Source organism: Pomacea canaliculata, linkage group LG12, assembly GCF_003073045.1.
Source record: "Pomacea canaliculata isolate SZHN2017 linkage group LG12, ASM307304v1, whole genome shotgun sequence".
Classification (NCBI taxonomy): domain Eukaryota; kingdom Metazoa; phylum Mollusca; class Gastropoda; order Architaenioglossa; family Ampullariidae; genus Pomacea; species Pomacea canaliculata.
Genome location: NC_037601.1, coordinates 3,405,417 through 3,431,088, shown reverse-complemented (window position 1 = coordinate 3,431,088; position 25,672 = coordinate 3,405,417). Strand labels below are relative to the sequence as shown.

Here is a 25,672-nt window from a genome sequence, read left to right as displayed (position 1 = left end):
AGCTTGCTCATATTCCTTCCAAATCTTACAGTTACTCTTCTGGCAAACCTGCTTTTTCCTTTGCTGGATCTTTGATGATTGAATGGTAGTGAATTTTAATACTCACGTCTTCTTTCGGACTCTTCAAACGATGCCCTTTGTCAACCACTTTTTTGTGGCTTCATGTCTTTACTTACGTATGTAACTGACTCCAACAACCTTAAGTCTTCATAATCATAAGTAATAACTAAATGTGCAAACGCTTTGTACTGTGCAGGGACGACTACAAAGGAACTTACAACAAACCATACAACAACGGTCTTGGAAAGAGAGATGTTCACTCTGGAGAAATGGTTCAGGAGCTGAATCAGCACAACTGTTTTTAAGTAATTTGGTCAGAAAAGGGAGAGTGGAAACAGGTTTGAGGTTATTGAGACCGAGGTTTGTTTCCGGGATGACGGCAACAAGGAGGGTACAGCTCCAGTCGACAAGGAGTGGTTGATGATGTAAGAGATAACTGGAACCAACCGTCAGTAACCGTGGATGAGATGGATCGGAATGGAGTCGAGCGAACAGGACATCTTCAGTGACTCTGTGTCGATCTGATGTTGTATCAGATTTTTTTGTAGAACACATCAGGCAGTTGTTCAGAGGAATGTTGGTACATAGCAGGTTAACAGGCCTCTAAGAGTGGAAGTATCTTTGTACTGCTGAACTATTGGCTCACAATCCCAAAACAAATCCCTGCTTTACATCACAGAATCCCACACTTCTGTAAAAACTGATTGATTTCCAATGATCTCTCTTCATCGATACCCTTCACACATAAAACAGCACCAGACACAGTCTGTCACACCCACTCACTACATCAGGCGGCAGCAGGCGACGGTTGAACTTTTGACACACTGAACCACTTACGGCACTAATCAATGGGATGCCAAACCTCTTGATAGAAAAGTACAAAGACAAGTAGTAGAGTTTTGCTTGATGCCTGTTAATAAATGACGATGGCTTGTTTGATGTTCTCAGATCATCGCTGTATAGATACACCGGGAGAAAAAAAAGGTGACAAACTCAGAAATCTGTCGACAGCGAGACGAGGAAACATCCTGAATAACGGAATCTTTGGTGACTGTGAACACTTCTCCCAGTCCCTTGCTGCCATTGAAAATAGTTGAGGAACTTGACGGATGAGGATAATTGAATACGTTTTATCGGGTGACACAACAGATATCACCCGTTATAGACAAAGATCGGTGGTGGTGGTGTCAGAGTACTTGACGGGTGGTAAGGGGAGCAGAGCAGATCAAATGTTTGTCAAATAGAAAAAAAAAAAGAAGAAAAGAATAGGAAATGGCAGAACCCAAACAAAAGCAGATCCCTAGCTGTACCTAGTGTCGACTACTTGTGTGGATAATGTTACTTGTCGCGATGTCGACCGTTTGATAATTTGTGTTTCTTAGTTGGATGGTTATCTGTAAATTATTTGGGAGTCTTTCGTGCAATAATAATAATAATAATAATAATAATAATAATAACAATAATAACAACAACAATAATAATAATAATAATAACAACAACAACAACAACAATAATAATAATAATATGCATGTGAGAGCGAAAAAGACAGTGAGAGACTTTGTGTTCACGGGCTTCTTTAACTCAGTTACTCAGTACAATAATGGTGGACATCGCTATTTTCTTCAGGCAGCGATGAGATGGTCCGCATGTATAACTTCCATACTGGTCACAGAGGAAGATCATATTATGTATGGAACCACATGCATAAAGTGTGGTAAGAAAAATACCCAGCGAAACCAACGTGAGCAGGACGCAATTAAGGAAGACGTGAATATAACGTAAGGACAACGTAGGAACAACGTAAATGACGTTGAGGACGATATTAAGACGAGATGAAAACAACGTGAGGACGATCAAAAGGGGACGAGGGAGGATTACACAAGAAACAGGGTTAAAAAAGGATCGGTTGAAGACATTCTGAGGCTTCTCGAGATCTGTCTTTTTCCCGGCATTGACTGTATCGAGAAACGAGTCCACAGATACTGTCGTCACGTGCTAGGCCGCCATCTTGAAATCAAAGCGGCTGATCAGCGTAATGTCAAGGTCAACAGATCGATTGTTTCGAGATGAAGCCCCTCGTCCCAGGAACAGGCGAAGGTGGAGTGACTGCAGGCTGAGGCACCCGGCCTCGTGTTGCTCCTGCACCAGTGCCGCCATCCAGCTGCTGCCAACGCGCCAAACGTTCACAGTGGTCGGCCCTGTTCAGAGAGTTGCGCCCCCTCTAAACTAGTGGCGCAGTGATCGATGCTGTCTGCATCCGGAGTGTTTCGGTCCTGTGGCAGCCCTTGGTTTCACCATTGAGAGGTGGCGGCATCTAGCGTACGATCAGCTTGCATTACAAGGGGAGCAGTTAAGCTGGAGGTCTTGGTACATCCGGGGTAGATTGTGTGGGATGTCCTACTTCGGAGGTAGCTGCAGGTTGGCGGTCTTTCTATAGGCACTGTTACTTCGGAGGTACATAGGGATTTATAAGCGACTGGACCCTGCTTGCCGATGCCAAAGGGACCATTGGTGGACCAAGTACGATTGCCACACCTCCATGACAGGACCGGCAGACGGGGAGAGAATTCTGTGTTGGAGTGGAACAAGAATACAATATCGGATGATCAAAGGATGATGAAAGGAAAAATAGATGTTTCACCTAGATAACTTATAACTCTAGCAGTAAGGCTTTGTCACAACCTGTCCCTTGCTTGCTTAGTGTCTTACAAAGAACATTTTTCACTCCGATGATGAGTTTCATCGATGAAGGAAAGGTGAGGGTCATGAAGGGAAAACAAGTCGGAGCACCCGGAGAAAAACAGAATAACGGTTAGTCCTGTACATCTGGCGGGCTCTGAACACAGTCCCTTACAATCTTCACTGCAGCGATGAAGCGAACATTTCAACACTAAGCTGATAGGTCTTCTTGTAACACGTGACACACTGGTCCTGCTCACAGTATAGGCCCTGTATTTTAAATAATTAATACTTGAATGCAGCTCTAGAAAAAGGAAACACTTTTAATTCATACAAGGCAAGAGAGCGAAATCGTCCAACCATCAACAAACAAAAGCTTATTGTACATTTAAACTGTGCGTCTATTTATGTGATAGCATCTTATTGTCCACCCTCTCCTCCTCATCTTTGCTCACTCCTGGTCACATTTACATACATTGATTAAATTCAAATTATACATTGCAAAAATCTATAATTAAAATATTTCTCACCTTTCCTCGGAATTCTTTGCGCGGTGTTCGTTATAGTGAGCATTTGCGCAGTTAGCAGAGCAAACTATTGCCAGAGGTCTTTCTCTTGAGCATCTTTGGTCAAGTCCCTACGTCCACAAAGGGACTGAACTCTGTTCTCGTGCTTTCTAGATTCCCAGAATAGGTTGTCTTTGTCTTATTATACAGAATCTCAGTCTCTTCGCTCACGAAAGGAACACAGGTCCTGGGTCGGTTAAGAAAAAAAAAGCTTATAAAGAAGAGAAAGAAGAGTATATATTTTCAGCCACCTCACAAACATCCTCCACCCGCCACCCATCCTCTGACCCCTTCCTTCACTCCCCGCCACCCAAGGATGCACGGCATTGTATCAGGACTGTCCAGGCAGGAAGCTGGCCACGCTTCACAGAACAGGACCCTATCGATTATCACCCTTGATACTTCCGGACAATAGCGTCTGAAAACCTTTGGCCTCCATCCGCGGGCCCTGCTACCCGGCGCTGAAATCCCTCCCTCGCACGCAATCTCATTTCATGACTTCTTTGGGTGAAGAGTAGTGGGGGCAAGAAAGAGAGGGAGCCTCAATGTATTTCTGTCCTCCGTCTACCTCTCTCCCCCACCCCACCCACACAATCGCAAGCTTTCCGAAGATAACATCCCCCTTTTCTCTGAGTCGACATTGTCCTGCCCCTCCAGTGATAACCATCTGGGCTGAGCATGGCTGTCTCCAGGCTTGCGATCACCTTTTGCGTGTGACTACATCTTCGGGTGGATCAATAGCGGAATTGTGATACCCTACCCGGTACACACGCTATCTCTGAGTCTGTGCTGGTCTGCCTCACACACTCAATAGACTGTCCACGTGTTTCTAGTTTCTTCCAAGGAGAGCTCCCTTCTGTCTCCCCAGCCAGAAGCGCATCAATGTCCTCTCCTCCGTTCTTGGGATGCTAGGGATATCTTTGTAGTCAAGGGTAAGCGAACACACACACACACTGACTTTACACACATGCAAACAGACTGACAGACACGCGTGCATCTATATATATATACTCACACAGGGTGGATGTTAATACCCTGCCAGACGTAGAGCCCCGTGAGCTTGTGGTCTTCTGCACTTTTAACAAAACCTTCAAAATGCTTTTTCCAGTTTTATCTGGCAAATGGTAAAATATCTACACACCTGTATCTAAAATATCTACAAACACCTGTAGCACCAACGCAGTGATGCTTGTAAAACCTCGGGTGGCGTGACTGTGATGTAACTGCACGTGACGCTTGTGACGTGCGCACGTGACGTCTTACCGCTGTGTGCTGGCTGATGATTGCGATTGCGGCAGCCTTTGATCACTGAGCGTGACGACTGTCGACCGGTGTAGTGTGCAAGGTGAGGGGCACAGTGTGGACTGTGCTGAGCTGTGCCTGTGTCGCACTGCGTGTGAACTGTGCTCACCTGCGCACCTGTGGTAGTAAATGTGCAGTTATTGTCTTGACGTGCGCTGTGTTGGGCTTTTTTTTTTTTTTGTTGTTGTAAATTTGCTGGGATTGTGACTTCTGAGTTCACGATAGGCCGATGTGACTGAGTTGTACTCATGGGTAGTTTGCTAGTATGTAGTGCCTCCACCTCCTGGTGATCTCGCTTTGTGTGAGAAGGAGGCTTGATGACCAGAATGACAGGTTACGGTTCCAATAAAGCGTGGCCCGACACGAGATCCGAATCCATGGGAGCGCGATTCTCACTGTCGGGTAATTAACAAGTATTGTACCCGTGTGGTAATGGGGCCGCTACCCCTTTGAGCTCGCCGCTGTATCAGGAAACCTGCTTTTTATGTCTCGGCAAACGAGGTCTTGACTTGATGACAAACCACAGACGAGAACATTGCGATGTTCAGAGACTGGTATTTCGATAACGGATAGAAATATTCGCTGAGACTAAACTGTGAACTAAACTCACTCTTCAGGAAAAGAAAATTGCTTTTGAAATATTGCATATATTGCACACCTCACAAAATGACTGAGAGGAAATAAGTATTAAGCAAAAATTCCTACACATGACAAAATTTCGACTTCTCTCTCTCTCACACACGCACACACGCGAAAAGAAGCACACGAAAAGAAGGAAAGAATAAACTCGTGACCAAATCCCAAAACAACCCCAGAACTGGATTTGTTTCTTTGACAGAAGCTTTTATCCTGTTGGGATATGTCTCTAGTGTCGTTTCATTGTTCCAGTCTCTTCTTTGTCTGATTTATGTTTTGTCACATTCTGTCCTCGAGTTTCTTCCCTGTACACGAGATCTCCAAATTCTCTCCCTTTTTCCTTCTCTGTAAACCTCACTTAGTGACATCCCAAGCTTTATTAATTCTCTCTGGTGCTTCACTCAAAGCTGGATTCTCTGTCAACAAACATACACATCAGCCTGGACCCACATTCTGGGGTTGTGATAAGGTGCGCTGTATGTGGCACAGACAGGCTTCAAAGCCCACGTGAACCCTCGCCTACCCCTCCCACGCCAGGAGGGAGGAAAAGGAGGGGAGGGAGAGCACCTTGCATGAGTCATCGATAAGGTTATCGAATATTTATGACTCGTGCTGCAAGGCTTGGGCTGCTTATTGACCCGACATCAAGTCACCCGACTCCAAGTGCCACTTGCTCAGGACGCCACCCGAGGAAGGCGCGAGCTACGAACGCAAACGTCGGTTCAGGACTCGCCTCGCGAGACGAAAGGAACGTCACGTGACAATGCAAGTTGCTGACAACGACAGTCCCAACATTTTCCGCTGCCAGTCAGCAGCATCCAATATGATGCTCGCTTCAGAATGAACCTCGTGTGATGAGAAAACAATCCTCTAAAATAAAAAAAGAAGAAGAAGAAAAAAAGAAACAAAAGAAATAAAAGAAGAAAATTAAGACTGACAATTCTGCAAAGAAAGAAATTCTCCTTCGTGGTGACTACTAAAATTCCAAGAAAGAACAAAATCACCTTCTGATTGTAGACGAGTTGATAAGACAACACAACCACCTGTAGAATGCCTGCAGACTGAGCAGACGAGAGAGTGCGAGAGCACAAAAAGTTGTGGACTGTCGACTAACACTTCATATAATAATTTGAGGCTCAAACACCTGTGGTGGAGACTGAGACATGCCACTGCTAGCTTTTCAGTAACAGTGAAAAGAAACTACTACAAAAAGCGAGTATTTTTATATTTGAGGAATTTTTTTTTTTTTTTTTTTTTTTTTTTAGACAGGCTGGCATCATTTACGGGTCATTTGGTCACGTTTTGATACGTTTATTTTGCCGCCGGACGTTTATATCAGAGAGAGAGAGAGAGCTTACTTCTCAAAGAATGAAAAATACGATTAACAATAATTCCAATACAGATAACTTTTTATTGGATGAGATTAAAATAATTGAGAACACTGATACATCGATACAATGGAGAGAGAAAAGCTAAAACTTGACTTTGGCTAAATGAAATGCCGAAAGAAAGAAAGCAAAAGGTCCGGCTCCGAAACGTCCGGCGGCGAAACGTCCGTCGGCGAAAAGTCCGTGTACCGTTTAGTGAATGTTGATCAAGAAGTGTATGATGATGCACATTGTCCTGTCTTTCGATCTGTAACCTGGATAGTTCTTCTCGCTTCTGTTCTTTGAGTACCTGATAATGTGAAGCCCCAGCCCTCACCCCAGTTCAGCTTTGATGTTGATGTGTAGACCCTTGTAGCGACCGTTGGAAGTGCACTTGCAGACAACAACGACGTGGACGAAGCCCACTTCACACACCACCAGCGGCGGCAGCCACGACACGGAGTCTGGTGGTGGCGGCCTCGTGTCATCACTGACCGTGACAGGACCGCCAGACTGGTTTTCCTACGAGCCTATTCAAGTTGTAGGATGGGGTTCATTTCTCTGGACGGTTCACAGAGTTCACAGACTCTGAACTCGTCTTTACTTGTCGTCTTGCGTTTTGTTCTTCGGGACAAAGAAAAGAAAGACGGTTGTGGGTAGGGAAGGAGTGAGCAAGATAAGTGATGAATGATGTTGCTGGATGGATTATTTGACGGGTGGATGGGGAGCAGGGTATGTGGATGTATCTCCGGGTGCGAGGGGGAGTGAGAGATACAACGGGAGCAGAGATCGATCGCTCGATGAGCAAGTGGAAGATAAAAGGAAGAATTATTATTGTCTCTTTCTTTCCATCCGCGTCTTTTCATATCTTTTTTTTTTCCCCTTTCTCTAACCTTATCTGGGTTCCTCCTCTTTCATTTTTTTCCTTGCAGAAATTATGTTTAAAAAATACACGAATTGCAATTTAGAAAAGCAGCATTGTCCACCTCGGTCACCTGTACTGATCGACTGCTCTTACCTGGAGAGCTAGTTTCCCTGGAAATCTTCAATTAAGTGGAATCAATGGCGAAATAAGCAAGCAACAGGAAAAACGGCAATGATATGGTTTTTACGAGCTTTATTTTCAACATTTACATTAAAAGAGCTTGAATTTACAGTGATGGCTTGTAAAATGAATACCTGACCGGTAGATTTCCCTTCTCAGACCCTCTCACTTTCGACCTTTGGTGGATTTTAGCAATTCTGTTTATTATTAGACAGGCTTTACTGTTTTTAGAGATGGCATGGACAGGTTTTATCTTTTCTGACTTGTAGTTAATAATAGGCTTTCCTTTATTATGGGTTGAGAGCTTTGTGATTTAGTTCAGTAGTTCAGCTTAACAAATCACTTCTGTCTTCTTACATTCTTTAAAGGTACTAAAACGTTTTTTTAACCCTCTTTCTTTTCATGATAGTAGTTTGTTTCTTGGTCTGGGTAACTCTACTTCCTGGCCCCTTTATTTCAGTCGGACAGATGTCTGGAGTTCCGTGTGGAAGCAAGCGGAAAAAAGTACTTACACACCTACCCGTAATTAAAGATAAAAGATAAACAGTCTCATAGTCTGAAAGTTGAAGCGGGTATCGAATGTAAGTGATTTCATCGTGTCGACAGTCCGGATGTTACAAGCAAAGACAATTACTTTCTTCCTCCGCAGCCCCTCATCCCCTTACTGTTCCTGTGAATACATCTACACATCTACCCGAGCGAGAATGCGAGTGTGTGAGAAAAGAGAGACTCGCATCAATAAAGGAGTTCGCACCACCCGAAAGGACACTCAAACAGGGTATAGGAAAGGGTGGGCAATGCTTGCATCCATAAAAGCCGCTCACGCAGCCCAAACTACACAAACTCGCTGGCAAGAGGCAGCAAACACTCTGCTCACTTTATTTGTGTTGCAGCTGTGTGTCGCGTTCATCCGTCGCGCCAGGCACCGCGACACCTGGTGTCAAGGCAGGGTGTCGAACCCCGGCGCCAAGCCGAAATTCAAGTTTGCCGACAAGAAAGGTACGCATAACATCGCGGTAAGTAAACAGCAGCTTCTGTAACGTCATCAGCGTCCAGCCCTACCACTCTCACGCCTGCCACCCGGTTATTAGCAACCCGCTGGCGCATACAGCATCCGGGTGGAGATGAATACAACACGCGCGCGCTGAGTATCTTGCACCCTGGGTAAATTCACCTCAACCCGCTTCTACAAATCTAGCATACCTAGACCATTTATCTCAACATTAAAAAATATATTCAAGGATCATTTTTCGTTAAAAATTAAAATGTTTTAAATTTTAAAATGGTCATGTTAAAAATTGTCATGAAATAATTCGTAAATTAATTGAATAGTAATTGGATTAGTAAAGCTGTCCACTAATTGTTAATGTTGCTAATTGTTAATGCTGTCGTTGTGAGAAAAGACAGAAAATGTCTTTGATGCTATCTGATCATGTAAACAAAAACAAAAACAAAAAACAAAAACAAAAACAAAACAAACAAAAAACAAAAACAAAAACAAAAACAAAAACAAACAAAACAAACAAACAAACAAAAAATAGGCATGAAGAAAAGCTTGCTATATTTATGAAGATGGAGGTGGCGATGAACCTGTCGGTGACATGCTGAAAGAGGTTTTTGTGGTGGAGAGCTTTGAAAAGTCCGCTTTGATGATCCTTTAAGCTTTCTTTTCTTGTCTTTGAATTTGCATTTGTTACAACAAATGTGCATGTATCAACCCTGAGACTTGAACACAAACTGCTGGCCAGGAGGAGTCGTACCTGTCAGGACTGCGGCAGACTGGATCTGCAAATGCAGTTTGGCTCAGGTGAGCCGGAAATGCAAACACAGGTGCGAGGTGGCGGCAATTCAAGAAACTGGAGTCAAGAACACGTTTTTGAGGAGAAAAAAAGTCGCACTGTAACCTCTCAGTGGTTAAGGCGTTATCACACATTTTTGTGGGTTGGATATTTTTTTGGTGGGATGCTCTTCGCCATAGCTCTCCTCCCTCCTTTCCTTTTCACGGTCTGGAATCGAAGTCAACAGCTGGGTCAACTAAGAGAAGAGCCCGGCGCCATATGGGTATCGAACGGGCACGCCACCCGCATTGGACTCCATTCTCACCACTCGACTCTAATCCGCTTCACCAAGAAAATATAAGAAAGTAATAGTCAAGTCTTGAAGAAGAAGGAAAGAGGAACTAAAAGAAATAACAGAAGGAAAAGAACAAAATGAAAAACAAGAAGGAGAAAGAAGAGGATAAAAATTAGAAATAACAAGAAGACAAACTAGTTTCCTGTTCGTACCTTATCTCTGTGGATTGATTGCTTTGACACGGGTATCAGAAAAACGAATTCTACCGTTAGAATTGCGTCCCTGACGGTTGGTCGGTAGGATGCTTGACCTCACATACTTAAATCTTCCACATCCTTTCATTGCTGTGCAAATACATGTCACGTTTCCCAATATAAAGCACGTGCCACTGTTATACCAACCCTCCATGGAGTTAAGGGTGGAGGTAGGTATATACCATAGTGGTAGTATAGGTATAGTAAGTGGTAGTCCGTGTCAAGGTATGTCATGTAGAAGGCAGAGCTCAATCTTCTCCTTCCGTCGTCTATTAAAAAAAAAAAAAAAACTTACACGATCACTTCTACCACATTCACTCACTCATACACATAGTAAATACAAACACACGTTATACACGCTCAGGGTCAGGCGAGGGTCACGGTCAAGTCTCTGTTCTGTAAAGATGTCTTAAGTTTGGACAAAGGTGGTAAGACAATCAGAGTGGTGAAGGCTGGAGGATAATCTGTTCTGTTGATGGGGCTTAGGTAGGAGAAAGACCTCTGTCCGCACATGTTTGTCTTGGTGGGACTCGAAGAAGCTTGTGTCAGAAGATGAGGGAAGAAGTCGTGTGGGCATGTAGATGGGAGTAAGTTAGGAGAAGTAGATCGAGGACCACGGCCAGAAACGGCAAATTCAAAATGGAAAGTTTGTAGAGTCACAAGCATCATATCTGGTATACGATCCTCGATTGGCGATCAGATGTTGCATCAAAATACTGGTTTTATCCAAATATCCTGAATATGTTTGTTTATGATTTTGTAAACTATCCAGGCATGTTATTGGCTAATGAGCTAAATCTTGATACATTGTTCATACATCTGTCTATACCCCCTAGTCTACATTTGTTTTATACGAGGAGTAAGAGGCAATATAGAAGCTGGTGTTTACATAGCAAAATAAATGTCCCCGTGTTTGGACTAAAACAAACTGACAGGCTTGATTGACACCTCATTACACATCATTTTGATGGGGGCTATATTTATAGCTCACATCGCCACTCCTCCACCACGGTGAGCAGCTGCCCACCCCTTGCCTTTCTTCAGCTGAACTCCATGCTCACGTAGTTTTTAATATTTTGTCCACCCCATCCCTACCCTCCAAAACTACACGGTGACACGTGCACCTGTTCAAGAGTGGGGTTTGGGGAACCCATCAAAAAATGAGTGCAAGGGACGACAGGTGATACACCCACCTTGCCGCGTCTCGTGCGATGATCCTTGGAGCAAGAGCTATGCCCCTTGTCGACACACGCGCACAAAGCAACAGTTGAGAGGCAAGCGAGTTGGAGGTGGATAGGGGTGGGGGCCGAGCATCCGTGGGTATGCAAGCTTGCATCACACCCAGCCACTCACCGGTAAGACTGTAAACCTCCATCATCCTACCCCCTCCTGCTGCTCACCGCAGCTGACTGGGAAGCACGAGGATATGACAGATTAAGGAAGCGCACGAGCCCGGATTCTCGGGACGGTTGTAACGGCTGCCGTCGCTAAGCGACAGGAGAATGACCCTCACACGATCTGTCCGTGCACGCACCGTCGTCACTTGAGCTGTGGGATCAAAGTGTTGCGTCCCTGAAAAAGACGAGTGTTCATATTCACACCTGCTTTTATTCTAGTAAAGCTGTGGATGACTTCAGGTACATGACGTGACTACACTGCGGTTAATTTATAACAAGGGAATAATAGTCCAAGGGAAATAACTGCTTCTGGTATTGGATACTGGAGTTATGGTCCTTAGCGCTGTTGTCATGTGTGGACACACCCCAGAAAATGCCATCAGTACTTTGCTTGTACATAATTGGTGAGGTTCGTTAGGGACACGGGTATAACACATGTCTCTGATACAGTGTGGATTTGTAGATCGTAGACGATTCAAAGACAAACATAACAGTACTTCGAGTTGTTTTCTTCAGGACAGTATGTACAAGAGATTTACAGTTTTAAGGTGACAGTATAGGCTAGAAAACTTTTAAGTTTTAAAGATTTTTAATAACATATTAATCAAATATAAAATAACTTTCAGACAGTACCAAAAGTCAAAGATCATTGGTTTTAGTGTCTTTGTAAAGTACAAATTTTCAAGGATGCTCATTTTGATATCTTTGAAGTCTTGCAGATGTTTGGTCCAAGAGAGGACATTTCAAAAAGTAGTGGTTTTGGGTTGCATTGGTCGAGTTTGAGGTAACAGATTTTGATACTTAAACATATAATGCATATATGGTTCAGATGCCTTTTTGTTGAAAAAGAGTGTTTTGGTGCTAAATTGTTCATACCTACCCTCACCAAATTTATATTTAAATTAGAAAAAACTGCTTTCTTCAATGGCATTTTTTGGCCATGGTGTGTTCACTTAAAATAAAAAAATCTTAGGATAGTTTAAGGGTACAGTAATTAAATTATTTAGTCATGCTAACACATAAATAATCTACAATTACAAGCAGTGGCTTGTTGATATAAGCATTATTTTGGTTGAAATTGGCTTTTAAAGAATTTTCCTTTGGTCCAGCACAATTTCTGGGGGCTCCACTTTGACCACATATATATCTCCAAGACTTTAAAAAAGATAAAAATGAGTATTTTTAAAAATGTGGATTTTTTTCTAGAATATCGTATCACATAACATGTATTGAAGTAAATTTAATCTTTAAGATGACCTGCACCCATATTTTTATGAAATATGCAGATATTTAATATACTGCATCATTACAGCGAATTCAAACAACCAAAAATCTCCAAAATGACAGAATTCTGTTTCGTCACAGTTCTGTTGATGACCTAAAGGGAAAGAACTAAGACAACTACCTTGCAAGCTTGCTGGAAGTATAACCTCCCCTATCAACTTTAGATGTCTTATATATTACATAATTTCATGCCAAAATGAAACATCACATATTACCCAAAATAATAAAGGAAGCTGATAAATACCCCAGTAAAATGTGCTTAACACAAATTTTTTTCAGTTTGGCATGTTTAGGTAAATATAATCATAAACAAGCCGTGATTCAATCAAAAACTGAATTCAATAACATTTTCAAAGGTTTGTTATTTATTACTTCAACCTGTCATCCTTGGGCTTTACGCAAGAAGTTGCCCTCTTTATGCTTTAAAAGCATTCAAATGCAAGTTGTCCCCCTTTCAAGCTATGGCATGCATGGTCCACACATTTTAATTCAGCCACGACTTTTACGATAGTGGTGACACTTCTGGACGTGCTTTCATTAAACTTTTTCAAGATGTCATCAAAAACTATGGGTATATGCATTTAAGTGGCTACTATAACATTACTTAAATTAGCTGCTACAACAATGTTGAACTTCTCCAAGGTCCCTTTTTTCTTTCTTAGAAATGCATCTACTTTCAATTGAAAACACTACGAAACTCGCTCTTCATAAAATAAAGTCAGAACCTGTAATTGTTTTGTCTGATATGAGTTGTTCTTCAACAATTATTATTAAAGAGAAAAATACAAGTGAAATAAATGTTCCAGCATAAAGTGATCACTTTATTCAAGATTTAAATTTTATAGCAAATTTCACGAATTACATTTATTGCACAACTGAGAAACAAGGACTGCTGTCATCAGCAAACACACAATAAAAGATTAAAATGACTATGCAAAACATGATAAATCCCATACCATGTCACCTGTTATCAATATTGATAATCAATTATTCCTGCACAGAAGGTTGTATCAATATTTCGGAGAAGAAAATAGTCGAGTGGTTAGAGCACTGTTGTCTGAACTGAGAGTACTCTGGTTCAATGCCTGATTAGCGCAGCAAACTTCCTCCAGTCGACCAGCTGGCAGGAATGAGTACCCGACTCCATAAAGGCGGGAAAGGTAAGGCAATGTGGGAGAGATGGGCACCACCCTAATGTAAAGCTAGCCCTGAGAAAAGTGATGTGTCTAACACCTAACCCCCCCAAACGACCTGATAATGTTAGACCTTACCTTGCCAATGTTCCAAAATTTTTAATTTCAGCAACTCTAAAAGACTAGGAGGTGGGTAAGTCAAAGAATACCAACACAGTTCTGTTAGTGATACTGAAGGTTATCATACTAGAAACTCATATGTAAGCAGCTCTTCTTTGTACCCAGTAGGACAATCATTTTTGCTCAAAACTTGAAAATATAGAACATTGTTAACCACAGCCGTTAACAGATGTGAAAAAACATATCTTCATAACATATAACAAATATTTATTCCATAACATTTTAAATGAGTGAAAGTGTTATTATAGAGCAGTTTGAAACTGTCCAATGATATGTCTGCATATTTGTAAATATTATGCACCATAATGAGCTTTTTGATTTTCTGAAGAACGATTCTAAATGTGTTCATTCACTACTTGTTTGCAAATTGCTTAATAAAAACAAACATATAGATTCTTGAAAAAAAAAAACCAAGTGCATCAAGGATGACATAAATATAGGGTCACTAAATACATGCCATCTCCCAATATATGTATGATTAAATCAACACACTAGGATGCATGCTGAATGGCAGTTACATGTTAAGTTTGTTTGATGTTTATGTTGAAATTTAAACTAAAAATTGTTCTTCTGTAAGTCAATGAGTGTAGGACGCAGCCAATTCACCAGACATTGTTTCTTCTATACTAGTGTACTGCTTTATATATAAATATCTTTAGACACACACTAATGGCAATTAAAAAATAATCATCAAATTTGTTTGCAATGCACTAAAGCACATATATTCACTTTCTTATGAAGTACTATATTATAGTGCAGTGAAAAAAAGCAACAAAAAAAAAAAACATAAATAAGAGACTGTTTCTTCTATACTACTGTACTCTACGAGGACAATATCTTTAGAACATCTACAATGGAAGGCAATTTAAGTTTGTGTGTATTTTCAGTTTTTTAAAAGCACAAGATTCTTCTAAGGCAGACTTTTCGTAATTTTTATCAGAATGAAAAGTTACACCAAAAGGCACATCTATAGGCACAATCTGCTAATCATCAAAAAGACAGAAAGCATAACAGTGTAATAAACACACATGTTCATACATTTATATTCCTGCATGTGACCTCTCTAAAGACTGAATGAGACAACAAAATGTTCTTGGACCAAAAAAATATTCTCAGGTGCAATCCAGACCAACTTTACTGATGACTCTGATGATGACAAGTGCATGCATCAAGAGAGCACTCTTCGTCCAAGAAACACCAGTAATTAATAACACCACTATAATAAACATGTTCGTCACTGTGATTTACATGACTTTGGAACAGTTTGAAGTACGAATTTAATCATCAAGATTAGTACCTGGCTGAGACTTTTTGTTTCCTGTATACATTGTATACATTCGGACAAAAAAAAAACCCAACAATTTTTTGCCACATTATCCCTCTTCTATGCACCATTTTAATAATAAGAGCCATAAGGATGAAATATACATGATAGATACAACCTGTCTCCAAGGACACACTGCAAATCAGCTAATAATATAATAAATATGGAGATTTCGTTTCTATTCCGATTCCATATGCTATTCTTACTTGGAATGTTTCACAGATTTAGTAAGGAAACTAACTGTAAAATTCCTTGCTTCAAAAAAGCAGTAATTTGGAATGACATGGAGAAATTATCATTTGAAATTTAATGTGCAAAATCTACCTCATACAAAAAAAAAATATGACAGTGGATGCACTTTACATTGTTTGACAAACATAACTTTCTCCAACACATATTATACTAACATGAATATTTTTGTGTGATCTCTCATCCTTAAACTAAATATGTCCTGTTTGACCATGGCATTTTCTGTCATCTTGTTTTGCGCTGCTTGTTTGCTCTGAAAGACAGGCACAAATTCATAACAATACAGAGACCCCCGGCAATATATATCAAAATAACAGTTCTTTCACTGGGCATCTGACACAGATGAATCTTGTGTTCTTTACTAGAGATGCGTGCCTGCAACATGAATAGAGAACAAATCGTTTACTGCTGATTTCATACCTTCGGTAGAATTTGTCTTTTGACAGACAAAACTCTGAAAGATGACAAATCATTAATAGTCGAATAAATCATATTTATTTTCAGCTGCAAAAGCAGTAACATCAAAATCTAGAAAATTGAAAAGGTGAAGAAATGACAGTCAGCATTAATGTCATTTTTAGGCATATGTAAGCATTTAGCATTTTAGTTCACCTACTGTCAAATCTTCGTTCCTATCTACTCCACTAATTTCCCTCAAGACAACAACTGCCCACCACTCCCTTCCCAATTCCTAGAAATTGATGGGATAGACAGCCAGATGTGAGGAAAAAATGTCTTGTTCTTGTATTTGTCATTTTTTGAATCTGAAATATGATCACCATCCTCTTACCATCAGGAAGGATGGATTCTGCTTGTTGCGCCAGCTAAAGGATGCAACAGTCCATTCTGGAACACCATTGTCATGGATCCGATAGCAGCCATGATGTATGTGAGCACCAATTACCAATTGAGGATCCAACAGCTTGAAAAGCTGATGAAGAAGGCTGACATGTCATTTTCATCAACTCCTAACAAGAGCATGCTATTACAATGGATTTCTGAAAACACCAAATCTAACAGATAAATAAATATTTAAGCACTATTCATGTTATTTAAGTGACATTGTAAATTTTGTGAGTGACCTCCCATTACCCAATACTCCTGCTAGACAGCGCTGCCCATCTTTCTTTGGCCTTTTCTCCACACAACTGTAATTTTTGTTACAGAAATTATAACATAAGAAATTTTTTTGGTCGTATAATAAAGAGAAAAAAATTCTCTGTGCACAGACAAAAGCAAAAGAACCTGAGCAGTTGCTTGCTGGGACAAAGTGTCGTGCTTTGATTTAAATGCAACTGTTTTCTCTTGAGCAGGAGCAGCATCCTCTGTACTGCAGTTGGCATCAGATTGCCGGAACAATGGAAAGTGCTGAAGTCCATTTGAAAAAAAAAAATTTGTAATTCTACTGCCTAATAAACAGAAAATGTATGCACAATGTTTCTAAATGATCAAACAATAACTTTTATCTTAGACAACTAAGACACTGTACGGGATTGACATTTGGAAAAAAAAGTAATAGAATTTTGAGAAATATATCTTTATCATCATCGTTTCATTAAAACTACTTACCTGCAGAAGAATGGGACGAGAATATTGGAATGGCTCATACTTATCACAGCCCTTTGCTTTAAATCCCTGCATAAGTATAATCACAAAATACTGTTACATTTCGTTAATAGTATTTATGTTAATAGTATTTACATCGCGCCTCAGTGCAAAATATACTTATCCTGTTTGCTTTATTATAACAAGCTAACAACCAAAGGACAAGTAAACTAACAAAAGAATCAAAATTTGGTTCTGTCTTTTCTGTACCTCTTTAGCACATTTCAGCTGTTGAGAGATTAGGTTCAATGATTGACTGGCCTCTGCACACAAACTGCATCCATCTCCCTCCATGGCCATGGAGTTGATAAAAACAAAGGTGACACCATTTATGTGCAGCATACCCACAGTTGGAGACTGGAATGCTTCTGTGAAACGCTGACTTTTGTGAGCAGTCATCCTAAGCAAAAAATGTAAAAATATAAGCATATAAACACTTTTTTAAATAACACTTGTCAAAAATTGGCAATATAATAGAGAATAGAAAAGTGTATGCAATATCTAAAATTTGAATTATATTTTATTTTAAAAAAAGGTATACAGAAAGGCTATATTAACAGATTTGTCCCCTCCTCTTTTTTCATCTCTTTCCAGGAAAAAAGAAATGAGAGAAGAAAAGAAAGTGGAAAAATCTATATTCAAACTTACATATAATGAAAACCAACATCATGATTTCCTACAACAACATGCCGCTGTGTGCCAGAAGGGACTGAAAACATTGTATTAAAACGCTCCACATGATTAAGAAATTCTTCATCATCACACCATTTGCCTTCATCTAATAAATCGCCTGAAATAATAAGAAAAAATATTGATAATAAAATGCAGTCAAGCATACAGGTAGGTAAGGTGAAAGAACCAAGTTTGGCAAAAATGAAATTTATGCTGCATATTGCATATCAGATGAATCATTGCATGGTGTGTTATCAGCTTTTTATTTTTATTTAATTTTAAGAAACTGTATGCAGACACATAATTATGTTTCGATTCCACAAAACTGGTAAAATAGAGGAGTTCCTTTTAGGAGAGTTACTCTAACAGATCATACTCTGATATGAAAACAGTGATTGTACTCTTTTGGTTGGGATTTCTCTGTATTGTCTAGGTCAGTACATGAGTTTAAAAGTACACATAGATAAATAAAATATTTCTAGTGTGCATCTAAAATTACAGTATTATTTGGTCAATTACAGACATGTTTCACTCCAATTAAATAAATTTGCAGTAAGGAAGACTTCAGAATAGTCAACTGTATACATATACTTTAATAGTCACAGATCTTAGTAAATGAGCTATGTATTCATGCCAATGCACAATCTGCAGACAGGATTTATAACTTACCCAGTACAAAGACAATATCAGGTTGGTGCAGAAACATGCTGGTCTGGAATGCTCGCTGCATTTGCCATTCTCTGTAATTAAGCACTGCTTTGATGTACTAAAGTATCTTTAAACATATTCTAAATTCATTTTATGCAATAACAAAGGACACAAAACATTAACCTTATTTAACTTATGCATGTTTGAACTCAAGTAACATTTAAAGGTTTGCTTAAACAATAAAACTACTGTGATTTGAAGCATTACTAAGCTATAGCTTTTATTGACTACTATTTGTCAATGATACCTGTCACCACAGAAGATTTCAGATAACTCTTAAATAATTGCTAAAAATGTTTGTAAAAAATTTGTGGGGATATGATACTTAAAAAGTAAATTTACAAGATAATAATAAGAGTGGTGTAAAAGGTTTACACAATCAAAGGATAATATTCACATATTCATTTTCAAAGATAACACCTAGTTTATACAACAGTTACATGCATTACAAAAAATAGGTTCTTAATGCCTAATTAGATAAACCTCATGTTTATCTTAAATTATCAGTTCTGTGTTATAAGCCTTTTTAGTTGTCTACTAACAAGTGCATCTACATATGCCTCAGGTCCTAACAAGTTACATAATCTGAATGTAGACATACCTTCGAAGTCTATCAAACCAGTGGCCCTCTTTATTCCCCAGCAGGTGGGTGTCTGCCAAGAACATCACTTTCATATCTGTAGACGGATGTGTCCATCCTATCTGATTATTTCCTTCTAACCTTGGCCAAGTGCAGTGCAACAAAACAATGTAATAGTGCAGCCACTCACAGTAAACCAGCAGAAGTATCAGCAAGACTGCGACACGCAGAAGAGGATTATATTTCATTCTGTGACAGAGGCCAGCCAGAATGATTTGACACGTTGGGAGAGTCTTTGCCATTCCATTTCACCCTTTGTGTGCTTGGATTTATGTTGTTTCTCAGAGTGGGTATCTAGAAACCTGGATGAAGGATAGAAGAATATTCAAAATGCAAACCATGCCCTAAAAAGGCCAAGTATCAAATATCATAAACTAAAACATATCACCAATTCATTTTAAATGTGCATAAACATTCATACACATACACTGACATTTCTATGACTGAAAGTTGGAGTTTTACACCATGTCAGCAACTGAGGCTATCTCATGGCGATCTATGATTGAAAAGATTATTGACATATATATCATCAATTAATAGACTACTGACTAGCATGGAATAAATAATTCCCTCTCCCTCACCACATCATTAATGTATTTAAAGACACATCATAGACTAACTACACTTTGTAGCTGATTTGTTGTTTGTGTGAGTGCGCGTGCGAGTAGTGATAATATTAGTATTGTGGACTTTTCATTGCAATGTTTTGTCTTAAAATAGGTTACAAAATATCAAATCGAACATGCATAACCATATTTTACGTGCTTGAAAGACCGAGATATGTTAATCTATTTCACTGAAGCTGAAATAAAAAAGTTCTTCTGTATTTATTCGTATCCATATGTGTGGGAGAGGGATTCCTAAAACAAGACGTTTTTCTTTCTTGAATATAAGAGATTTCGTTATTTATTTATTTATTTTTAATACTGATCAGCACCGTTTCCCAGAAGGGCAATTCTGCTTAACTAATCAATGACTAAGAGATTCATTGAAGGTTTCGTTCAGTGAATCACTGAAGCTAGCTTCTAATGGCTACACATATGTTTACAAATAATACAGTTTGTATTTTATAAAAGAATTATCATTTTCACAGTCAAATTCCGCAATCAAGATTCCTTTTTAAAGGAAAAAGAGTGTGCTTTCGATTCTAAATACTTGAAGATGTAACATTCAGGGGTCTCGTATGCTCAAACCACAAACTTCCGGCTCGAACTGTAAAGCTAGCCAGTCTAATTTTTCTTATTTTAAAGAATCACACTATTTAGAAATAACCTTTTAGGGTACTAAAGCAGCAAAGTATTTTTAAAGTCTCGTTTGGTTGAAGTAAAATAAGTAAGAAACTATTGCGAGTAGTTAATACAGTTTTGCTCTTTTTACTATACAAATTTATAACGATATTTGTTTATATTATAAACTTAGATCTCGCTCAGTGCACAGTGCTACAAAATCCACCACGCTATACCCACTTCGTTACAAATATAGTAGTCAAAGAAGCGGAACATTGATATATGTATTCTTTAAGTCAAGCAAATATTTTATTTCATTTAGTAAAATTATTATAAACTACAAGCATTGACAATCAGCCTCTTCAAAGGTTTATGAAATGCCGGCTCAAAAGACATCTATAAGCTAGCTAGTGTATGCGTGCTAAGGGCAGAATTAAGTATTTTGAATTGCTATTTTGTGAACATAATATGTTATGTTTCGAAAAAAAACTTAAATAAAATATTCTTAATGTGTAGTGTTACACTTATCACGAACTTAGCACGTCCGTGCACTCATTGCTATACATCCAACCTGACTCGGTCTGTGACTGGACTTTGAGCTCAAGTGAAATCAAGTCTGTGCAGTCCTTGGAATATGCGCTGTCATTATTAGGCACAGGCATTTCAGCAGGAAAGTTTGCATAAAACGATTGGGAGCCAGAGAAAAAAAAACATAACAGGTTTTCCCTAAAGTGTTTCATATAAATAAAAAGGTGAAAGGATTACTATTTTCATTTTTTTACATTCTGTATGTGTAGGGCCAAATAGTGCATCAATACTTGTATAGAAAATCATTAATTTGAGAATGTTTTGAAAAATGAAATCTTTGTCAAAATATATAAATACACAGATTGCTGCTGTAGAGCTATATATTTTGCACACAGCAATATTTTTTTTTTTATGGTTACAATTAAAAAAGGTCTGCTCACATGCTTCTATGTAAAGGGCTTTGCGTCCAGCTGATGCTATATAACTGTGCTAATTATTATTAGATGTTTGCTGGACAGGGATTTCTTTTGCTAAACAACATATAGTCTGTTCACAGTTGTCTTCCTCCCTGCCAAACAAAATAAAGGAGAAATATCATCATGAAGTCTGCTCTCGTAATTGGTGCATCCAGAGGAATTGGACGGCAAATTGCTCTCACACTTGGTGAAAATGGTTATAAAGTTTGTGTCGCCGCAAAAACAGTTCAGGGTTCTGACAAGTTACCAGGAAGCATTGAAATGGTAGCAAATGAAATCAGAGCTAAAGGTGGTGATGCATTCGTCAAGAAATGCGATGTTCGCTTTGAAAAAGAGCTAAAAGACACTGTGCAGGAATGTCTTCATCACTTTGATAGATTGGATTATGCTATTTACAATGCTGGAGCTATTGCATGGAAACCTGTGTTGGAAACACCCCTCAAACAGTTTGATCTAATGAATGAAGTGAATGTTCGTGGGGCATATATTATGATACAAGAAGTTCTTCCACATTTTTTGAAACAGAACAGTGGCAAAATTCTTCTGGTCTGCCCTCCTATTTACAATAGGTGAGCAATAATTATATTTGGGAGCATAAAGAATTTTATTTGAATCAAACTAAGATTTTAGCTATGTAATGTATAATTTTAGTTTTTAGATAATTTAGCATCATCATGCTCAAGAATTGTATTTTGTATCTATCTGAGATGTATAATTTTGTTAAGGGATTAAAAATTTTATGAATGATTTTGGGGTTTTCGTATGCATTCCAGGTTCTTCAAAGGAAAAACACCTTATGCTGTCACAAAATGTGGCATGACCATATTGGTGCATGGGCTAGCAAATGAACTCAAGGAGACTGGTTTGATTTTATACTCTTTAGCTGCTTACAATTTTCTCTGTAAAAACGCTCATGTATTTTGTTTCATAGTTTCATTTTTATAGGAAAATGGAGATGATTCTGTCAAGGGCAATTCTTGATTCAGGAGGATGGTAAAATAAAACATTTTTAGACCTGGCTCTATAGCTCTAAACAGGAGATGGAATGTTGGGGGAAAAGAGTAGTTTTTCTCAGGCAATTTTTCTATATCACTTTTATAACATTTTGTCTGTTACTTCATTAGAGCTCACTTCGAAATCACATTAAATGCTCTAAATGTTTGCAGGTGTGTCAGTTACTGGGCTGTGGCCTGCCACTGTTATTGAGAGCCATGTGACCACTGTACAGAATCTTCCCACCCAGTACATGCGCACCGCCCACATCTTTGCAGATGCAGTGCTTAAAATTGGTCAAGAACCAACGCAGAGGCAAGTTGCCTTTCAGAAACAATCATACAATTGGTGTTTTCATTGGATAATTTTGTTACCATGAGTTTTGTTTTTTTTTAATTTAACACATGAATGCAACCATTTTGAGTATTGGCGAGTGACCAATTTATGTGGTTGCATTAACCTAGGCAGTATCTTAATTGATAAATATCGCAGGATAGTAATAGTTGTGCCATTACCAAGTGATCTGTTTTTAAAACGTATACATTTGCATTAAAGACTGTCAATGCTTGGCTGGACATTTGTAAGTGGTGAGTGGATTTAAGTAAGAAACTAATTTTTTTTAAGACAGGTGAGGCTTACTGTTTTTTGAATATTACACTGCAACTGAAGTATGCATTTTCAAACAATTCAAGGACTCACAAAGGACTGTCCATTTTTATTATTTTCATTGAGAAATAAATTCTGCTTTTTTAAAAATTAAAATCAAATGTAAGAAGCTGCAAGATGGTGATCAGTGTGCATGTAGCATGAGAGCTAGTGTCGTAAACGAATGCAGAATGCAAAGGAAAAGGGCATGGCAGACAGTATTAGATGTTTTCTGAGGTGAGTTTTCTAAAAGCAAGGTGTGAACAAAGAACTGGACTGTTAAAGTGAAAGCAATTTTGAATAAGTCATGCAGAGATTGTTTTTCAAGTCACCACACAGGAGATTCCCTAACATCTTTCTGGAACTGAACAGATATGCAAGAAAAAAGAAAGAAGAAAAATAGAACCAAAAGTTCATTGGTGCTATGCTATTATAATAGATGCCACTTTACACAGACTGGCTTCTTTCTCAGACTCACTATTCAGAATAGAAAATAATAACAGGCTTACCTTATTAAGTTTAGCCACTATTCAGTCTCAGGATTATTCAATCATTATTCAATCTCTCCTGTGCATAGAAATAACATTTGTGAAATTAACTACCATACACTTTCAGCTGTGTGCCTTAAAATGTGTCTGTTTATTTTTTAAAAATGTGTCATTAACTCAGACTTTAATATCTGATTTCTTAACAAAATGCAGTTATGTAAAAAAGAAGTCATGTGGGTATTTAACAGAATATATCACTTTTTAAATGTATTTTTGTTGTAATTCATCTGTTATCAGCTATTTCTGTAAGAAACATTTCATGACAAACACACAAAAGATTTCTGAAATCTTATTTTTCATATTTATTTACAGGTTAAATGGTCAGGCACTGATTGATGAAGATTATCTCCGTTCCATTGGGATGAATGATTTCACCAAATATCGCTGTGATCCATTATCTGAACCACCTCGTATGATGCCAAAGCAAATGCCTTCTCTTCTTGTTGAGGAAGAGAATGAAAGTCTTTCATGGAATAAGCCTAAGCTTTAATGTGATGCTAGAATAGCTTTTCTAACTATAGATGATAAGAAAGACTTTCACTTCAGAATTATGAAGCTTGAATTTGTAATTATTGCCTTATATTAAAATAATATTGAAACAGATGCTGTTTTTAAAGTCTCCTTTGTTTTATTTGTTGAGAATAGCAGAATTAGTAATTTCCTCACTGACTTATACGAAAACATTCTACAGCATATTTGCTTACTAGCTTTAAATACATCCATCATAAAATATGGTGAAGATTAGATTACAAGTGCTAGAAGTGTTTTTTAAACTATTTTTCAGAGCTAACTGTGAATCTGCGATTCAGAAAAATTCTGTACACTTAGTATTTGATAGGAAAATTTTCCACATCCACTTTCATCTTTATTGAGAAAATGACCGATTTTTCCAACTTATTTAGTCACCAAAGTGTTTATGCAATACTTCGAGATGTTTTTGTAAATAGATCAATTGCTGCTTTAGATAATTATACATTTGCATATTTTATTTGTTGTTTGTTAGACAAAGAAGAACTGATTTATTTAGTCGTTTCCTTGCTATATGACAATGATGTCCATTTCTTAAATTCCTTTTCTTTCTCTGTTGGAGTACTTTTCTGTTGTTTTTTTTTTTAATCTGTCTCGCTATATATGTATATACAACGTCAGTCCCAGTTATGTTCAAACAAATACAGACTTTGGTATCATCTAGTTTGCATGAAATGTGTGTCCATGCTTTAACTCGTACTGGTGCTTGCGGGGTTTTGTGTGTTGAACACGATGGTAAACTGGCTGAGACTGTCTTGTAAATCATCTTGCACATATGATGTATGTTTTGTGAATGAATTGTTTTTACCATTTAAGTGTTGACATAATTAAGACTTTCCTTGTTGTTACCATGATTACATAGTAATCTTGCTCATTGGGTTGGGATATGCTGATATATAAATATTAAATGGTAGGTATATAGTAAACTTATGTTTTCAAAATTATTTAGGTTTTTTAAAATATTATTTGAAAGCAGCTGATTGAGAATAGCAGTTAGGAGGGCTCATCTCACTCACACACTAACTGATGCCGTGACATTCACTCAATAACAGAAAAAAAAGTCCATTAAAATTCTATTACCCAAAGTTTAACCTAATCCCTATAGCCTATATTCTATAGCCACTTTTTTTTTAAAAAAGGAGAAAATTCTCCAAACCGCCCATCATTGTAAAAAGTGTTGATCGTGGCATCGTAGGCCCTCCCAAAGCAAACTTGTACTGCTTCTTCAAAAAATTTAAACAATTAAAAGAGTTTGAATTGCTTTTCTCTGGCTGAACAGTTCACCTGCGTCGGAATAAGGAGCACACGTTGACATGTCATCCTGCTCTCGAGCCAGGAAACCGGATTCGGTGAGCATGATTGAAGCTGTTGTCAAGCGGTATAAATCATGAACTCTTGAATTTTACTGGCGAGTGGAACGAGAACAAACAGCACGCAATATGCATGCTTAGTGCGTGCATGGGATCGGCAGGTGCTTGAGGGGATTGGGGAAAGAAAGAATAATTATAGGCAAGCAGATGAGAAACATTGAAAAAAAGGAAAAAAGAATCAGTA

At 38.6% G+C, this 25,672-nt stretch overlaps 2 protein-coding genes across 3 annotated transcripts; one reads left to right on the top strand and one right to left on the bottom strand.

The window, feature by feature from the left end:
* Window positions 1-13,457: 13,457 nt before the first annotated feature.
* LOC112553311 (metallophosphoesterase 1-like) lies at window positions 13,458-19,453 on the bottom strand. The gene is made up of 8 exons (XM_025220421.1): window positions 19,136-19,453; window positions 18,496-18,566; window positions 17,803-17,944; window positions 17,365-17,554; window positions 17,119-17,184; window positions 16,795-16,917; window positions 16,340-16,480; window positions 13,458-15,924 (listed from the first exon to the last, which is right to left on the bottom strand). Exons 1-8 carry the CDS (start codon window positions 19,414-19,416, stop codon window positions 15,775-15,777), a joined length of 1,164 nt encoding a protein of 387 aa, XP_025076206.1. The 5' UTR covers window positions 19,417-19,453; the 3' UTR covers window positions 13,458-15,774.
* LOC112553317 (hydroxysteroid dehydrogenase-like protein 2) lies at window positions 19,344-25,371 on the top strand. Of its 2 annotated transcripts, none has more exons than XM_025220448.1 (5): window positions 19,344-19,476; window positions 21,427-21,973; window positions 22,178-22,266; window positions 22,571-22,712; window positions 23,903-25,371. In XM_025220448.1, the coding sequence occupies exons 2-5, from the start codon at window positions 21,528-21,530 to the stop codon at window positions 24,078-24,080; spliced, it is 855 nt and encodes a 284-aa protein (XP_025076233.1). In that variant the 5' UTR covers window positions 19,344-19,476; window positions 21,427-21,527; the 3' UTR covers window positions 24,081-25,371. The 2 variants fall into 2 exon arrangements, with proteins under 2 accessions (XP_025076233.1, XP_025076232.1); XM_025220447.1 differs by lacking the exon at window positions 19,344-19,476 and adding an exon at window positions 20,874-21,152 and having other exon boundaries at window positions 21,485-21,973.
* The last annotated feature ends 301 nt before the right edge of the window (window positions 25,372-25,672 follow it).